This window comes from Oryctolagus cuniculus, chromosome X (genome assembly GCF_051225735.1).
Source record: "Oryctolagus cuniculus isolate XC-2025 breed Fujian yellow rabbit chromosome X, ASM5122573v1, whole genome shotgun sequence".
In the NCBI taxonomy this organism is placed as follows: domain Eukaryota; kingdom Metazoa; phylum Chordata; class Mammalia; order Lagomorpha; family Leporidae; genus Oryctolagus; species Oryctolagus cuniculus.
The window spans coordinates 16789385-16806998 of NC_142888.1; the positions used below are offsets into that span (position 1 = coordinate 16789385).

At 39.9% G+C, this 17614-nt stretch overlaps 1 protein-coding gene across 37 annotated transcripts in view; it reads left to right on the forward strand.

Annotated features, from left to right (window-relative positions):
• Nucleotides 1-17614, forward strand: part of GK (glycerol kinase) — a 78903-nt gene that overhangs the window by 35233 nt on the left and 26056 nt on the right. For 15 of the 37 annotated variants that reach the window (XR_016227841.1, XR_016227847.1, XR_016227846.1 and 12 more), the window contains 7 exons: nt 1501-1577; nt 3801-3938; nt 7137-7246; nt 7675-7741; nt 8833-8850; nt 10878-10913; nt 11309-11376. Coding sequence is in view for 30 of the 37 variants with exons in the window: in XM_008272484.5 (XP_008270706.1) it covers nt 1501-1577; nt 3801-3938; nt 7137-7246; nt 7675-7741; nt 8833-8850; nt 10878-10913; nt 11309-11376 (514 nt within the window). In the remaining 7 variants the exon portion in view is untranslated. The remainder of the gene's footprint in view (nt 1-1500; nt 1578-3800; nt 3939-7136; nt 7247-7674; nt 7742-8832; nt 8851-10877; nt 10914-11308; nt 11377-17614) is intronic. The other 22 variants (XR_016227842.1, XM_089324074.1, XM_089324075.1 and 19 more) reach the window with 3 other exon arrangements.

Below are 17614 nucleotides of genomic sequence, written 5' to 3' on the forward strand. Positions count from 1 at the left end.
TCTTTTTTGTGCGATGGCTCCAAATATGGCAGATTTAGCTTTCCCTTCATGAGGGGCAGTAAGTCCACATACTGCCAAGCTCAGCTTAGAACAGGTCTCCTGCAGACTTAGTACACTTCTCGACTGGGCTTGGGTACCACATACTGATTCCTCAAACGGTTCTGGGATCTGAACCTAATACTGGCACTGCAAGTAGTCTCAGATCTCGGGCAAACTCCATGATTGAGGTAGAGGGAGGGCTGATTTCCTAAGGAAAGTTTGAGGTGCTGGGCAGCAAACACAGATGTCAAGTGTAGGCCATCTGTTTTTATGGTTGTCTTCTTTTTTCTCCTCCTCTTTTGGCTGTGATGAGCCTTTTCTTGCTGCTTTTTACATCTACAAGAAAACATTATTGTGTTCTGAAGTCCTCAATTTAAATCTCCTGGGAAGTAGCCACTGTCATAGTCAAACACAGGGCCCTTAAGGGAAATGACACTTTAAGTAATTAGGAGGAATTGATTAAATTTCATTCCAGGAAAGAACTGGTTTTTAAATGAAGAGAATAGAATAATATAGTTAAGAGTGAGCCTTACTAGACAGTAATTGCTAGCATTGAGATGTGAGTGGGCAATCTTATATAATCTTCCCTGAGGTCTTTACACACACTATGGGTCTGACAGGTCTTTCAGGAGGCATCTGTACAGTTTGTGTTCTAAAAATGTCAAGTGACCACTCATAGATCAAAAGTTACAAAAGTAAAGTACATAACTGAAAAATAAGAAAGCTCAGCTTATTCTTCTGTTGGTTACCATTCACAATTGCTTTATATACTAGTTCATGCTTTTGCTTCCTCAACCCTTCTGTCATTAAGCAAAACAGATATTTTCTACTAGGTTCTCAGAAAGCAAACAATGGCTACTTAGTGGAAAACAAGTGTTGAATCATTAAAATGGGGATTTTTTTCCCTCTCACAATCCAGCATAGAGAAAGAATGGCAACTTCCAAGGAGTCTTGAGTCTAGCATACATGGAAGACTGAATCTTTTGTTTCTGCATTAATAGGATCAGGTTCTCTACTTTGTCTTTGTCACAAATTACTCCCAACTTTTCTAAGATAACACTTTACACATTGCACAGTGATTCTAGGCTGTGCATTTTGCCCTGCTATTTACCCGATCTAGTTTTTAGATCTCTGAACTCATGTATACTAACAAAATCTGTATTCCAAATATTTTTGTGGATTTTTTTCAATAAAAGAATTATAAAATAAGTACCCTAAGGTTTGTATTGTGTTTCCTAACTTGGTCCATAATTTTGCATAAAAACCTTAAATTCTTCCTCAAATTCATTCTCTTCTAACAATATGCCCATTCATTTCTAATTTCCTAATTTCTGTCCTTTGAAACTCTAGCATTTTAATTACTTATGGAAACTAATCAGTATCCTGTCCTTGGTAGAGATTTCATTAAGTCCTTATTTTTAATGAAGTTTTTCATGTATATTATTATATTTCGGTTTATAGTGTGGCTTGATCTAAGAACCCAGTCTACTGTTGAGAATCTTAGTAAAAGAATTCCAGGAAATAATAACTTTGTCAAGGTAAGAAAGAGATCTCTTAAACTATATTATAAGAATGTTTATTTCTTTAAAAGCTTATAAATTTCACCAGAAAGATTATCTGGGCACCACATCTTATGGCACAATAGTTATATGATGCAATTTATAGACTATTTCCCACAGACATTGTTCTTGTCCTGTGGTGAATTAGGACAATAATATCGCAAAGGTTATAGACTGGAGAGATTAAAATGTGTCCCATTGGCGTAAGCAGTACTCCCCCAATGGGTGCTTTCTGTAATTCAGCCATGATTTCTAAATTCATCCCTATTATTTTCACTGCCACATGAAGGAAGTTCTGAGGACTTGGGAGTTTTTAGGAAGCTGGATTCAAGGAAGAAAGTAGAAGACACTCTTAACTCTGTATTGAACTCTCTTCCACTTTCTTTATATGAAGAAGCCTAATAAAAATTTCCTCATTTTCAGTCATATAAATTTCTCTTCAGATAGATGAAGAGGAAGACAACTTTTGAAATAGGCAAGGCACTTTCTTAGCAAGATCAAAGCCAGATTCTTGTAGGACCCAAAAGGAAGTTCCCTGTTTTGTTTGTCAGTGGGATGCTCTTGGCATTTTCTTTTGGTCCTTGGTTGTGAAACTAGTTCACATCTCATTACTTGCAACAATGTAACAAATCATTCCCTGTTCCCTACCCCACCAACTTAAGGCTTATCCTGAATAAACCCTTAGGCATTCTCTATTCTGTTCTCTGTCACACTGCTAACCCTCACCCCTACCTCTGGTTGCACTTTGCTTCAAGGGATGCATGTTTTTCTCTTTGGTGCCATTTCAGGGATCTATCTATATCATGAAAATAATATATTATGTACAGCCCACTATTGCCTCTGTGGGATCTCCAAATCAATTAAGATTATTTCCATAAATTATTTCCTTCCATTTTTTGAACCTTTTTTTTTCTAGGATAAGAAAGTTAGAAAACCTAGTGTTAAGATTCTTAATTTACAGGTTGCATTAAAGTGTTAAATCTTTTGGGTTGAGTTTTCTTGCGAAACATACTCACCTGAGATAAGAAGGAAAAAGATATCAAGTTTTATAGCTGAGTGATAAATGGGAGTAGGGATCAAGGAGGGAAAAGATAGTTGCATTATTTTTATATATGTGTATTATGTTAACCATTTTAATTAGGCTTTATAAAAATATAGCATTTAATTACTACCATAACTAAGAGTTGGACCTAACCCATTCTCAAGAAAGACTGATAAGCCTTATGTGTTTCATTTTCACCCTATAACCTTTATTCAGTGCACTTCCCTCTGTTCAGTGTATTTGCTAAATTTAGGCACCTGCTTTCTTACATAGAACAATTTTGATTGCTTTAATCTGGCATGTCTTTGAGCTCTGCTTTCGTCTACAATAATTTCATAGTAGTTATGTTTGAATATATGTGTGCACACACAAAATATATTTTTAAAGGTTTATTTTACTTATTTGAAAGGCAGAGTTACAGAGACAGAGAGGGAGAGATAGAGAAGAAGGGGTCTTTCATCCGTTGGTTGACTATCCAGATGGCCACAATGGCCAAGGCTGGGCCAGGCCGAAGCCAGGAACCAGGAGCTTCTTCTGGGTCTCCCACATGGGTGCAGGGGCCCAAGCATTTAGGCCATCTTCCACTTCTTTCGTAGTTACATTAGTAGGGAGCTGAATTGGAAGTAGAGCAGCCAGGACTCAAACTGAAACCCACAAGGGATTCTGACATTGTTAAGATGGCAGCTTAACTCACTACACCACAATGCCAGCCCTAAAAAATATATTACTGTTTTGAAGACAAAATTTTCTGGCTGTGGTCATGAGTTTATGATTTGATATGCTCCCTGATTTATCATTGTTTATCACTTTCATGAAATATAAAATAAATAACAGAGATTCAGGCTAGGCTCTACACATAATACTAAGTTATTGCAAAAGTTAGCATGTACATTGTCACTGTGTAGTTGCAGGACATTGTGTCATTAATTTTCTCTTTGCCTTCTTACGTGGATGCTCTTTGATCTGTAAACATACTGCTTTGATCTTTGTGCATGAACATTCTTGTGTCATGAAATAGAAAAAATATTTTCTTTCATAATACAATGGGATTGCCTTTGGACCACTGAATGTTTTGTGTTTTGTTGAATTTTTTGACTTTGTGATTTTGTTTTAAACTGTAATAAAGTTAATTTGCTGACCGAACTCCATAACTGTTTTAGTCCAAAACAGGCCTTCCACTTAGTACTTACTTCAGTGCAGTGAAACTTCGTTGGCTCCTTGACAATGTGAGAAAAGTTCAAAAGGCTGTTGAAGAAAATAGAGCTCTTTTTGGGACCATTGATTCATGGCTTATTTGGGTATGTATAAGTACAATTCATGTATGGAGAGTTTTCAAAGAAGTTATTTTAGACTGCCTGACCTATTATTTTCTACTAACAGTTCTAAAGTTTTAGCACCATTAAGAAAAACCACTCAAGAAGGAACAAAATCATTTCAGCCTCTATTTGAGAGGTACCTTTGCCTACTTCCTCTTTATTTTTTCTTGATTTATTTCAGTGAAAACCACATCTCATACCTGCTATCTTTGGGATAAGTAATGTGGGTAGCCTTTTTCTTGCTTATCATATACTTCTTTCCCACTAACCATTTTTTAGAAGAGATAATTATTTTTTTTAAAGATTCATTTTATTTATTTGAAAGACAGAATTAAAGAGAGAGGTAGAGACAGACAGAGAGTTCTTCCATCTGATGGTTCACTGCCCAGATGGCCGCAACGGCCAGAGCTGCACTGATCCGAAGCCAGGAGTTTCTTCTAGGTCCCTCACGTGGGTGCAGGGGACCAAGCGCTTGGGCCATCTTCTACTGCTTTCCCAGGCCATACCAGAGAGCTGGATCAGAAGTAGAGCAGCCAGGTCTCGAACCGGCACCCATATGGGATGCTGGTGCTTCAGGCCAGGGTGTTAACCCACTGCACCACAGCGCTGGCCCCAGAGGAGATAACTATTTAACAGGACAAAACGCCTAGGATACTTTTATTATGTGGTTTCAGTATTAAACAGCTGTCTCTTGTGTAATAAAATCATAATGGGAAACTAAGTGATAGTGGAAATTTCTCTTAGATAATCTTTTTGCCTAAGCAGAACAAAAATGAGTAAAAACTTAACATTTCAAACCTTTCCAAGATACATCTTAAAATTACTATCCTGTGGTGCCTCTCTCATATTCTCTCTCTCTGTTTCTCTCTCTTTCTAGATCTCTAGAACTCTGGATTTCAAGCTCTCTAGATCTGTTATTTTTACAATGACATTTTCCACTGTTCCCCATAGTAGAGGGAATAGTGCAGTTAACCTCTTTCCTGGTGAGCCACATCCATTGATCATCAACCTATGGGCCACTTTGTTTCAGCTATACTCACATACTCTCCCCTCACAGATCATTTTAATGCAAATCTCAGACATAAAATTTCATTTGTAAATACTTCCATAAGTGTGTGATGATCTTTCCAACATTCCAGGGAATTTGAAGGGAATATTGTCCCTGTTCTCACTTGCCAGGTTCACAGATCAGATCTCAGAACCATTCCCAGGAAGAGGCACCTTTGCCACCCTCCCTGCTGCGCTTGGCCAGGGAAGGTTTTGGTTTGTGCTCCTGAGCAGTCATTTTCACATCTGTCAGTCACAGTTGGTGATTAGCTCAGACAACTGTCTTATGTGAGAGTGTGGCAGGATATAGGCAGTGTGAGCTATAGGAGACTAGAGGAAAGACTTTTCAGAGCTCACCTTTGTCTACCTTTGTTCTTTCTTAGCCTCTTGGTGTCTGCAGTTCAGGTAGGAAGGTGTTAACATGAGAGAGGTAAAAACTCTGCTTTCAGAATATATGCTTGGGCAAGTATAGACATAGCTCAATGCAGACTGTTAATCAAAAAATAAAAATACAACAAAAGGGGAGCAGTATTGTGGTAAGTGGCTTAGGCTGTTGCCTCCAAAGCCACATTCCATGTTGAAGCTCTCTGCTTCTGATTCAGCTTCTTGCTGGTACACAAGGGAGGGCAGCCGAGACTGTCCAAATGCTTAGGGCCCCTGCCACCTATGTAGGAGACCTAGATGAGATTCTGGGCTTGTGGCTTTGGCCTTGCCCAGCCCCAGCCATTGCAGCTGTTTGGGGAATGAACCAGCAGATGAAGGATCTCTTTCTCTGTCTCTCCCTTTTTCTGTGACACTCTGCCTTTCAAATAGATAAGATCAATCTTTTTAAAAAGATAAAAATAAGGGGCCGGCTCTGTGGCACAGCAGGTTAATGCCCTGGCCTAAAGAGCCGACATCCCATATGGGCACAGGTTCTAGTCCCGGCTGCTCCACTTCTGATCCAGCTCTCTGCTATGGCCTGGGAAAGCAGTGGAAGATGGCCCAAGTGCTTGGGCCCCTGCACCCACGTGGGAGACCCGAAAGAATTTCCTGGCTCCTGGCTTCGGATCGGCGCAGCTCTGGCTGTTGTGGCCATCTAGGGAGTGAACCATCGGATGGAAGACCTCTCTCTGCTTCTCCTCTCTCTGTGTAACTCTGACTTTCAAATAAATAAATGAATAAATCTTAAAAAAAAGAATAAAAAAGAAAAAAAGATAAAAATAAAGTGAAGGGATAATACAAGGTGCTGTAAAATTTTTAAGAGACAGGCATCTCAATTTATTTCATCTTGCCAAATTTAATAAGACTTTAAAATTTCTAAAGATCAGAGGAAGAAAACAAAAATATCTTATCTAACCATAAATTAACTGGAATTGCACTAATATGGTAGCCACTACCCACACGTGGCTGTTGAGTATTTGAGTCTGAATTGAGATATACTATGAGTATAAGATATGTACCAGATTTCAAAGACTTAGTACTAAAGAAAGAAAATAGAATTTTTTTTTTGACAGGCAGAGTGGACAGTGAGAGAGAGAAACAGAGAGAAAGGTCTTCCTTTGCCGTTGGTTTACCCTCCAATGGCCGCCGCGGCCAGCACGCTGTGGCCGGTGCACCACGCTGATCTGAAGGCAGGAGCCAAGTGCTTCTCCTTGTCTCCCATGGGGTGCAGGGCCCAAGCACTTGGGCCATCCTCCACTGCACTCCCTGGCCACAGCAGAGAGCTGGCCTGGAAGAGGAGCAACCGGGACAGAATATCTGGTGCCCCGACCAGGACTAGAACCTGGTGTGCTGGTGCCGCAAGGTGGAGGATTAGCCTATTGAGCCGCGGCGCCGGCCATAGAATTCTTTTAATTTTGGTATTGAGTACACATTAAGATGATATTTTATATATATTAAGTTAAATAAAATATACCATATTATTAAGGTTAACTTTACATGTTTGTACTCTTTTAATGTAGTTACTAGAAAATTTTAAATTACTTGTCTGACTCATTTTATTTTGGTTGGACACTGCTAAAAACTTTAAAAACTAAATAATTGAAATATTCCATTCTTTTCTTCTATGTGCTGCTTGTTATGGGTTTTAATAGTATGTAAATTAAGTTGCAAATAAGTATAAATATAACCTGTCCTTTTTATTCTGTGTAGAGTTTGACAGGAGGAGTCAATGGAGGTGTCCACTGTACAGATGTAACAAATGCAAGTAGGACGATGCTTTTCAATATTCATTCTTTGGAATGGGATAAAGAGCTCTGCGAGTGAGTTGGATTTTCCCTTAAGAATAGTTTCCCCATTATGTTATCTGTTTATAAGCTAAATTTTACTGTTTTCAGATGTCAATGGAGTTGATTTACCAACTGCAATATGCAAGTCTATACTGTATTTTATTAAAGAGTTTGTTATTGCTTGTAATAAACAGGCCAAATTAATTATTCCTTATGGATAGGTTCCTTTAGAAAAGTACTTTGATTTCTGTGTGCTTTTTCATTTTTATTAGTTTAGTGGCTTTATAAGTTGGAGTGTTGAATATCCAAGCATACAAACTATGTTCTTCTTATTTAAGTATTTACTGTTTATACTCAAATATATCTATGCTTTGTTATTTACAATGTTATGTTTAAATACATGTAAATATTTCTACATATTTATTAATAGTCTTAACATACCATATCTTGTTGTTTTTCAGATTTTTTGAAATTCCAATGGAAATTCTTCCAAATGTCCGGAGTTCTTCTGAAATCTATGGCCTAATGGTAAAAAAAGAGAAAGAAACAAAAGAAAGAGGAAAACAGAAAGAAAAGAAAAGTTTTGTTTGTTTTTCATTTAAACATTATTCAAAATTCAAAGCTCAATTGTGTTGTTTTTCATAGTTTGGGATTAGTGACTTCTCTATGAATGTTGATAATATGTAAAATAAGAATTTAGTGTTCAAATAGTTTTATAACTTAAAAGCCTTATAGTCTTTCTTACCAACTGATTTATAGTTATAACATTGATTTGGTTTTTCTTTTAATATCATTAATTTTAAAGTAATACTGGCATAATCTAACTCTAGATGATGGTGTGGGAGTGTTTGAGCCAGGTTATTCTTTCAGTCCTGCTGATTAGTTGTGATGTCTGCTTTGATTTCAGAAGAGGGACTCTTTAACATTTTAACAGTGTTCTTTTTCCTTTCGAATCTCTTTTTGATCAAACTATGTGAATATATTATAGTCTTTGTCAGCCTGAGCAAAATTTAGCAAAGGAACTGAAAACAAAGAGTCTAATTTTGGGATTTCTAATTAAACTGATTTCCCTTTTTATGACTGCTGTCATTGAAACCCAGGAAAAAAAGTAGTTTTAGCAAAAAATATACCTAGCATCACTGAGAGTCTGTGATTAAACACCAAGAATGGAAAACCCCTAGGAAGATGTGAATCCATTTTTGAGCATAAAAATCTGGAATTCATGATATAGCTTATGAAAAAAAATCTAAGAAATTACAAAAGAATATTTTAGACACTTGATGAAAAATATTAAAAACATTACTTACAGAGTTAGTAATAATTAAGTTGAAGACCAAGTGCTCTGAATAAAGCTTGAACAGAAATTTTCAACTATTTCATTTATAATAAAATTTTTTATGGCAATATGGAGTTTCTTAAAGGAGACATAGTCACTACTTAGAATAAAAGTGCTTTGGTAATTTCATAGCTATCAACATACTGACTTGAATCAGGGAACAAAACTTATTCTTGAGAAACAGTATCAGAGGATAGTTGAAAAAAAATTTAACTGATCTAGATTTCTCCTGAATTTAAAATATTATGCTTCTGTCCCTCTTTTTCCTCCTTGCTGACTATAGAAAATCTCTCATAGCCTGGTGAGTAGGTTGCCCAGCAATTATGTTACCCATTGATTTGGAAAAGATACAGTGCATTTCCATTTATTTTGAGACAAGCAAAAGTCAATTTGCTAAACAGATGTTTCTGGAATTTCTATGACCCTCCAAATTACTATTAAACACTAGTCAGAGTTTTTTCTAAAAAACTGTGATCTTATTTGTCTCCATAAGACTGGGAGTGAAGTTTCTAAAGTAAAAGATAGTTTCCTGGAATGAGAGCTTCTGATGGTGCCCATTACGAAGTACTGTTGTGATGTGCTTTGGGCTTTAGCATAACAGGTAATTAGACATAGTTTTCAAAAGTCTTAAATGTCTATCGTAAATGATATCTTGACCAGCCTTTCAGACCAGTTAGTTGGAAATGCACTGAAACTTTTTCTGCATGCTTCATCAGAGGATGCTCCAGGAATACTCCAGAGGCCCCTCCCAACGAAGGAAAAGGAGTGCTTTATGTGCTGAGCACACATAGTAGATCTTACTGATAGTCTGATCATTTCAAAACTATATGAAAACCTTCCTTGGGTATTTAAATATATGAATATATACAGAATCTAGGTTTCCTATTGATTCACTCTAAGCCTTTTGTGAAAGTTACCCTTTACTTCATGTCTGTCTAGGTTCAGTTTTTCAAAGAATATATACAATAAGTAAAAATAGCAGATCTTGAATTACCTTAAACATGAAATAAAATAATAGAAGCTATCAATTTTATGTTTTGTAAAGAGTTTCCACATATCTGCTATTATTTCCTTATCCTCATATCCATGTGAGGTGGATTCTTTTTTTTTTTTTTTTTTTTTGACAGGCAGAGTTAGACAGTGAGAAAGAGAGACAGAGAGAAAGGTCTTCCTTTTCTGTTGGTTCACCCCCCAGATGGCTGTTACGGCCGGCGTGCTGCGCCAGTCCGAAGCCAGGAGCCAGGTGCTTCCTCCTGGTCTCCCATGCGGGTGCAGGGCCCAAGCACTTGGGCCATCTTCCACTGCCTTCCCAGGCCACAGCAGAGAGCTGGACTGGAAGAGGGGCAACCGGGACAGAATCCGGCGCCCCAGCCGGGACTAGAACCCGGTGTGCCGGCGCTGCAGGCGGAGGATTAGCCTTGTGAGCTGCGGCACCAGCCAAAGTGGATTCTTTTCTTACCCACAATTTAACAGATAGGGTACCTAAAGCTCCTAAAGCCCAGGAGGCAGGCTCACAAATGGTGGACCAAGGAGCTAATCCAAAGCTTTAGTTTCATGCTCTTCACAGTGCATCGCCACTATTTTAGAGGTCACATTCCTTAATTTCCCTGGTTCTATAATATCAGTAGAAATTGCTTTGCATTATTGTATGTTCTTTTTTTAAATTAAGTTTGTAAAGCCCACAATCAGCCACTTAAATCTCGTTTTTCTTCCTAGAATACTGGCCATATTGATCAAAATAAAAACCACTCATTATGACGTAAATGAACTGTTATCTATCTAAATTAGAAGAATGATGTTTGCCAATACCAGAACACTCTTGTGTTTTTTTACTTAAGAGCAGCTTGAGTAGAAAGAAGAGTTGATAAAATACAGCCTTCTTAAATAAATATGTTCCATACTGGTTTGATAGCTATTCATAAGATATGTTATTCATTTTTTTAATAATGGCAATAATAGCCAAGCACTAATAGACTTGGCAATCATGTAGCCTAGTCTTCCTTTTGTTCATTAATAAATTGAGGTATATAGAGGTTTCAGCGGCCTGCTCGTGGCATAAATACTAACTAACCAGGAGCAAAGTGTATGTCTCCTGACTCCCAATCCATTGTATGTGTTCATTCTCCAATACCGTGTACCTTCTTGTCATTCTAGGAATACTACTAGAATCTGTCTCTATACTACTCACGTAGTTAAGACACTTGCTTTGTCTTGTCTGCTTACGTTCTCTGGCACATCGCTATTAATGTGCATTTCTGTTGCGGTTATGTTAGCAGAACTAAAAGTTTGTGATTATTCATAATCTTTTTTAAAAATTTCATTTATTAGAAAGCTGGGGCCTTGGAAGGTGTGCCAATATCTGGGGTAAGTTTTATCACCAAACCTCTCCCTGCCACCTCCTCATCCCCACCCGCTTCTGTGTTACGACTTTCCTCGTTTACCTCAATTGATTAGTCTACCCCTTCCTAAACAGGGGAATATAAGTAAGAGCAGCAAAATTGCCTTATTTTTGTTCTTACGTGAAACTGCGAGTCATTGAGAATCTTTTGAGTTAATTAATTCTAACTTTCCCTTCCCATACCTTCTCTCTTATAGTGATATTAACAAATAGAAAATATGACCATATGGAGAAACTTTAAGAAACAGACAATTCATCCCTTGATAAATAGTAAAGGAAAAGTAAAACCTGTTGTTCTTCTAAAAATGAAATTAATAACATTGTCTTAGTCCATGTTCATCATTGTCATTTGTATTCTCAGTGTTTAGGGGACCAGTCTGCTGCATTGGTGGGACAAATGTGCTTCCAGGATGGTCAAGCCAAAAACACGTAAGTTTAAGAAACACATAAAAACTAGTGCTTTTCCCCTTAGTGCTTTGAAGCAGAAACACCTTTTGAAGTTTATCTAGGCCAAAATCCAATACAGATATATGCGTTTGTTAACACTGTTTTTTCTTCATCCCTCGCACATAAAATATATTATACCATATGTAGACATACTGACCATCATTTATAAAATTCAGAACTTTTCTTTAAATATTTTATTTATTTGAGAAATATAGTTACAGACACAGAGAGGGGAGACAGAGAGAGAAAGGTCTTCCATCCACTGGTTCACTCCACAAATGGCTGCAATGGCCAGAGCTGGGCTAATCCAAAGCCAGGAGCCAGGAGCTTCTTTTTGGTCTCCCACATGGGTGTAGGGGCCCAAGCACTTGGGCCATCCTCTACTGCTTTCCCAGGCCATTAACAGGGAGCTAGATTAGAAGAGGAGCAGCCAGGACATGAACTGGTGCCCATATGGGATGACAGCATTACAGATGGAGGCTTAGTCCACTGTGCCACAGCACCAGCTTCAAAATTCTATACTTTCTTAATTCCAGAAAATAAATTTTGGTTGAATGTAATTTTGGCTTTTCGGGGGGGGGGGGGGTTGGTGGGGGAAAGGAGGAGCCCTAGGAAGAGGTAAGGAAGAGCCTTCTAAAGTACAATTTTCAGCTTGTTATTCCTGCCCAAGTCCTTTTCACTATAACTATAGTTGTATTATAGTTGTATTTTTGTGGGATTTTAGCAAATGTTTGCTTGTTTGTTTCGAAAGGCAGAGAAAGAGACAGACATGGTTCTTCCATATGTTGTTTCATTCCCCAAATGCCCACAGTAGCTAAGGCTGGGCCAGGCAGAAGCCAAGAGACAGGAACCCCATCTGGGTCTCCCACATGAGTGGCAGGAACCCAAGCTCTTGAGCCATCATCTACTGCCTCCCAAGGTGCACATTAGCAGGAAGCTGGATCAGAAACTAAGGCTGAGCTCTGACTCGGGCACTTTGATATGGGATGCAAAAATCCCATGTGGTGGCCTAACCCTCTGAGCCGCAATGCCTGCCCCTTTTTTGGGGGAATTTTTAAGGTTATTTTCTTGGTACTTTGTTTTTCTTCCAATTATCTGAACTTTCACTTTTAACAAGAAGCTTTAAGAAAGATCGAATTACAGAAATCAGGAGCACTTGAGTTAGCATGAGCCTGGAAATGTATTCTTTCAATTTGGGTTCCAGTCAGCCAAATCAGGAATTAAGAGAATAAGGTATAAAATGAGGCTATTGGCTGGCGCCACGGCTCACTAGGCTAATCCTCCGCCTTGTGGTGCTGGCACACTGGGTTCTAGTCCCGGTCGGGGCGCCGGATTCTGTCCCGGTTGCCCCTCTTCCAGTCCAGCTCTCTGCTGTGGCCCGGGAGTGCAGTGGAGGATGGCCCAAGTGCTTGGGCCCTGCACCCGCATGGGAGACCAGGAGAAGCACCTGGCTCCTGGCTTCGGATCAGCACGGTGTGCCGGCCGCAGCGGCCATTGGAGGATGAACCAACGGCAAAGAAGACCTTTCTCCCTGTTTCTCTCTCTCTCATTGTCCACTCTGCCTGTCAAAAAAAAAATGAGGCTATTTTTTCCTTCTTCCCTTCTATGCCAGGAATAATACTCCTGGTAAATCAGATGCTATCTGTATTGACATGGTATAGAGTACATGGTAGGTCCCCAGCAATCTGCTTTTCCTCCTCTTTCTACTCCCTTCCTCCTGAAACATTATCAGCCGAGTCCTTAAATGATGGATGTAAGTTAGGGAATGCTTGTTTGAGCATTTCTGGCACTGCTGAAGATTGGAAGAGAAGATAACAAATTGTCAGGTCCTTGATCCCGTATTTCTCTCCTCAGGGAGGAAGAACACAAGAATGCAAGCGGTCATGTGTAAATCAGAACTTACCATAAGAAACTTTGAAGTGATGCTGTTTGGTTTCAAAGGGAGGGAAGAAAAACCACAAGAAATTATGTTAATAATGAGATCCTTTGAAGAATAAGCAATATTAGAAGGTGGAGGGAGCATTGAACAAAGACATACGTAGGGAAATTGAAGACTTTGGAGAATGTAGGGACCATTAGGGTAGGGAAGTGGTCAAAAATAAGGCTACAGTCATGTTATGAAGCCCTACATTTCAGGCTGAGAAGTTGTTTTTTCTGATAGGTGGTAGAAAACGTCCACAGGTTTGTGAGCTGGTGTTTAGCAATGACTGGAATATTATGACCATAGAGGAAGCTATTATGATGTTTCAATAATGAGAACATCAACTTCGAAGGACAGAGAAGCTGTGGGTGGCCATGCATGGCTGCAACAGGGCAAGGGAGAAGAAGTGGGTATGGAGTTTAGGTACCTAGACACAGTGGTTAGCTTAGCCAAAGGAAGGAATAGATATGAGTAGAAAAATTTGTTTGGGGCTATATTTGTTTGGTAGGCTATATGTTAAACACATTTGGAAATGTGGAATGAATTCACTACAAAAGTAGAGATTGTGAATTTCCCCTAGATAGAGGTGATTATTGAAGTGATAAGAGTAGATGACATTACCAAGATAAAATATTCAGGTAGAAGAGATATTTAGAAAAAGTGGGAGCCACTGGAATAGAGAAATCAGAAAAACAGATTGCAGTTGCCATTAGTATGGAAATCCAGGGCACAGGTTATTTAAGAGGGAGGTGTGATCAGCAAGGCAAAATAATAGAGAGAGGTCATGGAGGCTGAAGACTGAGACCAGACCATTGTATGCAGAAATTAGGTCTTCATTTTGTGACTCAAAGAATGAAGGCTTAATAGAATGATGAAGAGAGAAGTCAAGTTACAAATGGTCACAAAAGATGTGGGTGGACATAAAAATAGAGTAAGACAGAATATGCTTTACAAAAATGTAGCCATCCAGGAATGGTGAGGGAAGTAGGGTTTGTGAGGTTAACAAGCTCATGTAACACTTGGGGAATTTTGTTTGTTTTTAAGTTATGGTAAGACTAGAGAATGTTTGGAGTTTCAGTAAAGAACAGATGGAAGTTGTAAAATCATAGGAGATGGGCAGAACACAGTCCTAAGAGATTGGGGATTTAGGATTGAGAATTTAATCTCTTCCCAATTTTAGCAAGGAGAAAATGAGCCAGCTCAGAATTCAATAGAGGGGGAAATGTGTGGCATAATGGGTTAAGCTGCCACCTGCAATGTTGGCATCCCATATGAATGCTGGTTCTAGTCCTGGCTGTTCCACTTCTGATCCAGCTCCTTGCTAATGCTCCTGGGAAAGCAGCAGAAGACAGCCCCTGCCACCTATGTGGGAAACCTGGATTGGATAGAGTTCTGTGTTCCTGGCTTCAGCCTGGCTCAGCCCTGGTTGTTGCAGCCGTTTGGGGAGTGAACAGCAGATGGAAGATCGATCTTTCTCTCTCTCCCCCTCTTTTCTTCTTTCCCTCTCCTTCTTCCTCTCTCCCTCTCTCTTCTCTGTAACTCTGGCTTTCAAATAAAATAAATAATCTTTAAAAGAAGAAAAATAATTCAGTAGAAAACCCATCTCTGGTTCAGATCATGGATGTTTTGGGTTTTCTTTTACTTTAGCTGTATTTTCTAATTTTTTTCTAGAAAGAACATGGATTATTTGAACATTAAATTTCATTGTTTAAAAGATTTTTTTGAGAGACAGTCACAGACAGAGAGGGGGAGACAGAGAGAGAGGTCTTCCATCCATTGGTTCTCTCCCCAAATGGCCACAACGGCCCAAGCTGGGCCAATCCAAAACCAGTAGCCAGGAGCTTCTTCTGAGTTTCCCGTGTGGGTGCAGGGGCCTAAGCACTTGGGCCATCCACCACTGCTTTCCCATGCACAGTAGCAGGTAGCTGGATCAGAAGTGGAGCAACCAGAACACAAACTGGCACCCACATGCGATGCCAGCACTTCAGGCGGATCTTTAACCTACTATACACGACAGCGCTGGCCCCTAAATTTCACTTTTCATAAAGAAGACCTCAAATAGCTGCCTCATATCCCCAGGGGCATTGATGGGGTGTAATAAAGTCTTTTACTTCCTTCCCAGCTTTGCCAAGGGCTACCTGCCATGCCCTTGTGTGCTATCTTTGGCACATCTGTCAAACTGCTCAGCTATGATCTGATAGTCATGAAAGATAGCAAGCAGCCTCTACCTTCGCAGAGGTCAGAAAGGTCAGATATCTTTTCTGGTATATCAGAACACAGTACAATATAGAGGCAGGTTAGGTAGAACACATAAATTCTTAAAGTCTTTTTTTTTTAAAGGAAAGAGTTTATTGGGGGAAACTTGACAGACCAGAGAGAAGGGGTGAAGAAGGAAAAGGGGGAAAAGGAGAGCATAAGAGAGAGATCCAGAGGCAGAGAGAGAGAGACAGACAGCTCATGAGACGGAGAGAGAAAGAGAGCCTGTTCAGGAACAGGTCCTTTTAAAACTTTTCCAGGAGGCTGGCAGGGAAGTAGGAGCAGCGAATCCCATTAGGATGGGGGTGGGGCTGACACCAGTGGTTGGGCCATGTGTCCACCTGGCTTCCAGCAATGGCGGTGGGGCCTAGAGCCTAGGATGAGAGACAGTTACAGACAGAGAGGGAGAGACAGAGAGAGGTCTTCCATCCATTGGTTCTCCAAATGGCCGCAACAGCCCGAGCTGGGCCAATCCAAAGCCAGTAGCCAAGAGCTTCTTCTGGGTCAGGACTGTGCCATTTTACTAACATTCCCCCCTTTTGTTTTTTATAAAGCAGGAGTTGTATGGGATTACATTAGCCCAAAAAGTGCAGGAGGGGTAGAGGGATGATGATCTGTCTTTAGAGCTACTTCCTGCTGACATGGGGCGATGAGGTACTCTCTGCTGGCATGGGGCGATGTCTCAAGCCACTGTCTCCTGGGTGGGGAGCCGAGTATATCCCTGTAGCAGCATTTGGTTGACCGCCTGGTTGTTGAAGGCCTAGTAGAACACATACATTCTTTTTTTTTTTTTTTTTTTGACAGGCAGAGTTAGACAGTGAGAGAAAGAGACAGAGAAAGGTCTTCCTTTTTTCTGTTGGTTCACCCCCCAAATGGCTGTTACAGCCGGTGTGCTGCACCAATCCAAAGCCAGGAGCCAGGTGCTTCCTCCTGGTCTCCCATGGGGTGCAGGGCCCAAGCACTTGGGCCATCCTCCACTGCCTTCCCGGGCCACAGCAGAGAGCTGGACTGGAAGAAGAAGAGCAACCGGGACAGAATCCGGCACCCCAACTTGGACTAGAACCCAGGGTGCCGGCGCCACGGGCAGAGGATTAGCCAAGTGAGCCGCGGCACCAGCCAGAACACATAAATTCTGAAAGCTCTTTGTATGCTTGAAAACTGGAAAGAAAAGATAATAAAATTTCAGAGGAAAATAATTGCCTGTGTACTGCTCTGAAAGCTGTGGCCTAAATGTAGCAATGAAGTCATCTTGATGCATTGATTTATGTGCATTAAGTACTTACTAAGTATACTAATTTAAGAATTTACTTTTGTTAAGTGTCTTGAGCCTTCTTAACAATTTTTTATTTTAAGACTGTATATGGGGCAGGTACTTGGTGCAGTGGTTAAGATGCTGCTTGGGATACCCAAGTTCCATATCATAGTGGCTGGGTTTGAGTCCTGGCCCTACTCCCAATTCTAGTCACCTGCTAATGTGCATCCTGAGAAGCAGTGACAATGGCTCAAGTAATTGAGTCCCTGTCACTCATGGGAGACCTGGATTGAGTTCCTGGCTCCTGGCTTTGGCCTGGCCCGGGCTTAGCTGTTGTGGGCATTTGGAGAATATAACAGTGGATGGGTGATCTCTGTCTTTCTCTGCATTTTAAATAAATTTTAAATATATAATATGTATGTGTGTGTGTGTGTGTGTGTGTATGTATTTGTACAAAGCCTCTCAGTATAGAGAGTATTTATTTGGGCACTAACTTGGTACAGCTTTCTCCTGTAAAAAGCATAATTAACATCCTTTTAATGAAAGATAGCCCTTGAAAGGTATACATTTGTCAGTGTTGTAGCAAGAAGGTATAGGGAGTTAGGTGCTTTAGCTTACAAACCTGTGCCTATTGTTATTTGACACTTTACAAACTTGAATATGCATTACTCTGCCACTTTCTGAACTTGTCACCTGTTTATCAAGCAGGCCAAGGATAATGTGGGTCAGAAGATACAGAGTATCTTGGACTAATCCTTATTCAGAATAATGATGCCTAGAAAAATGTTTAT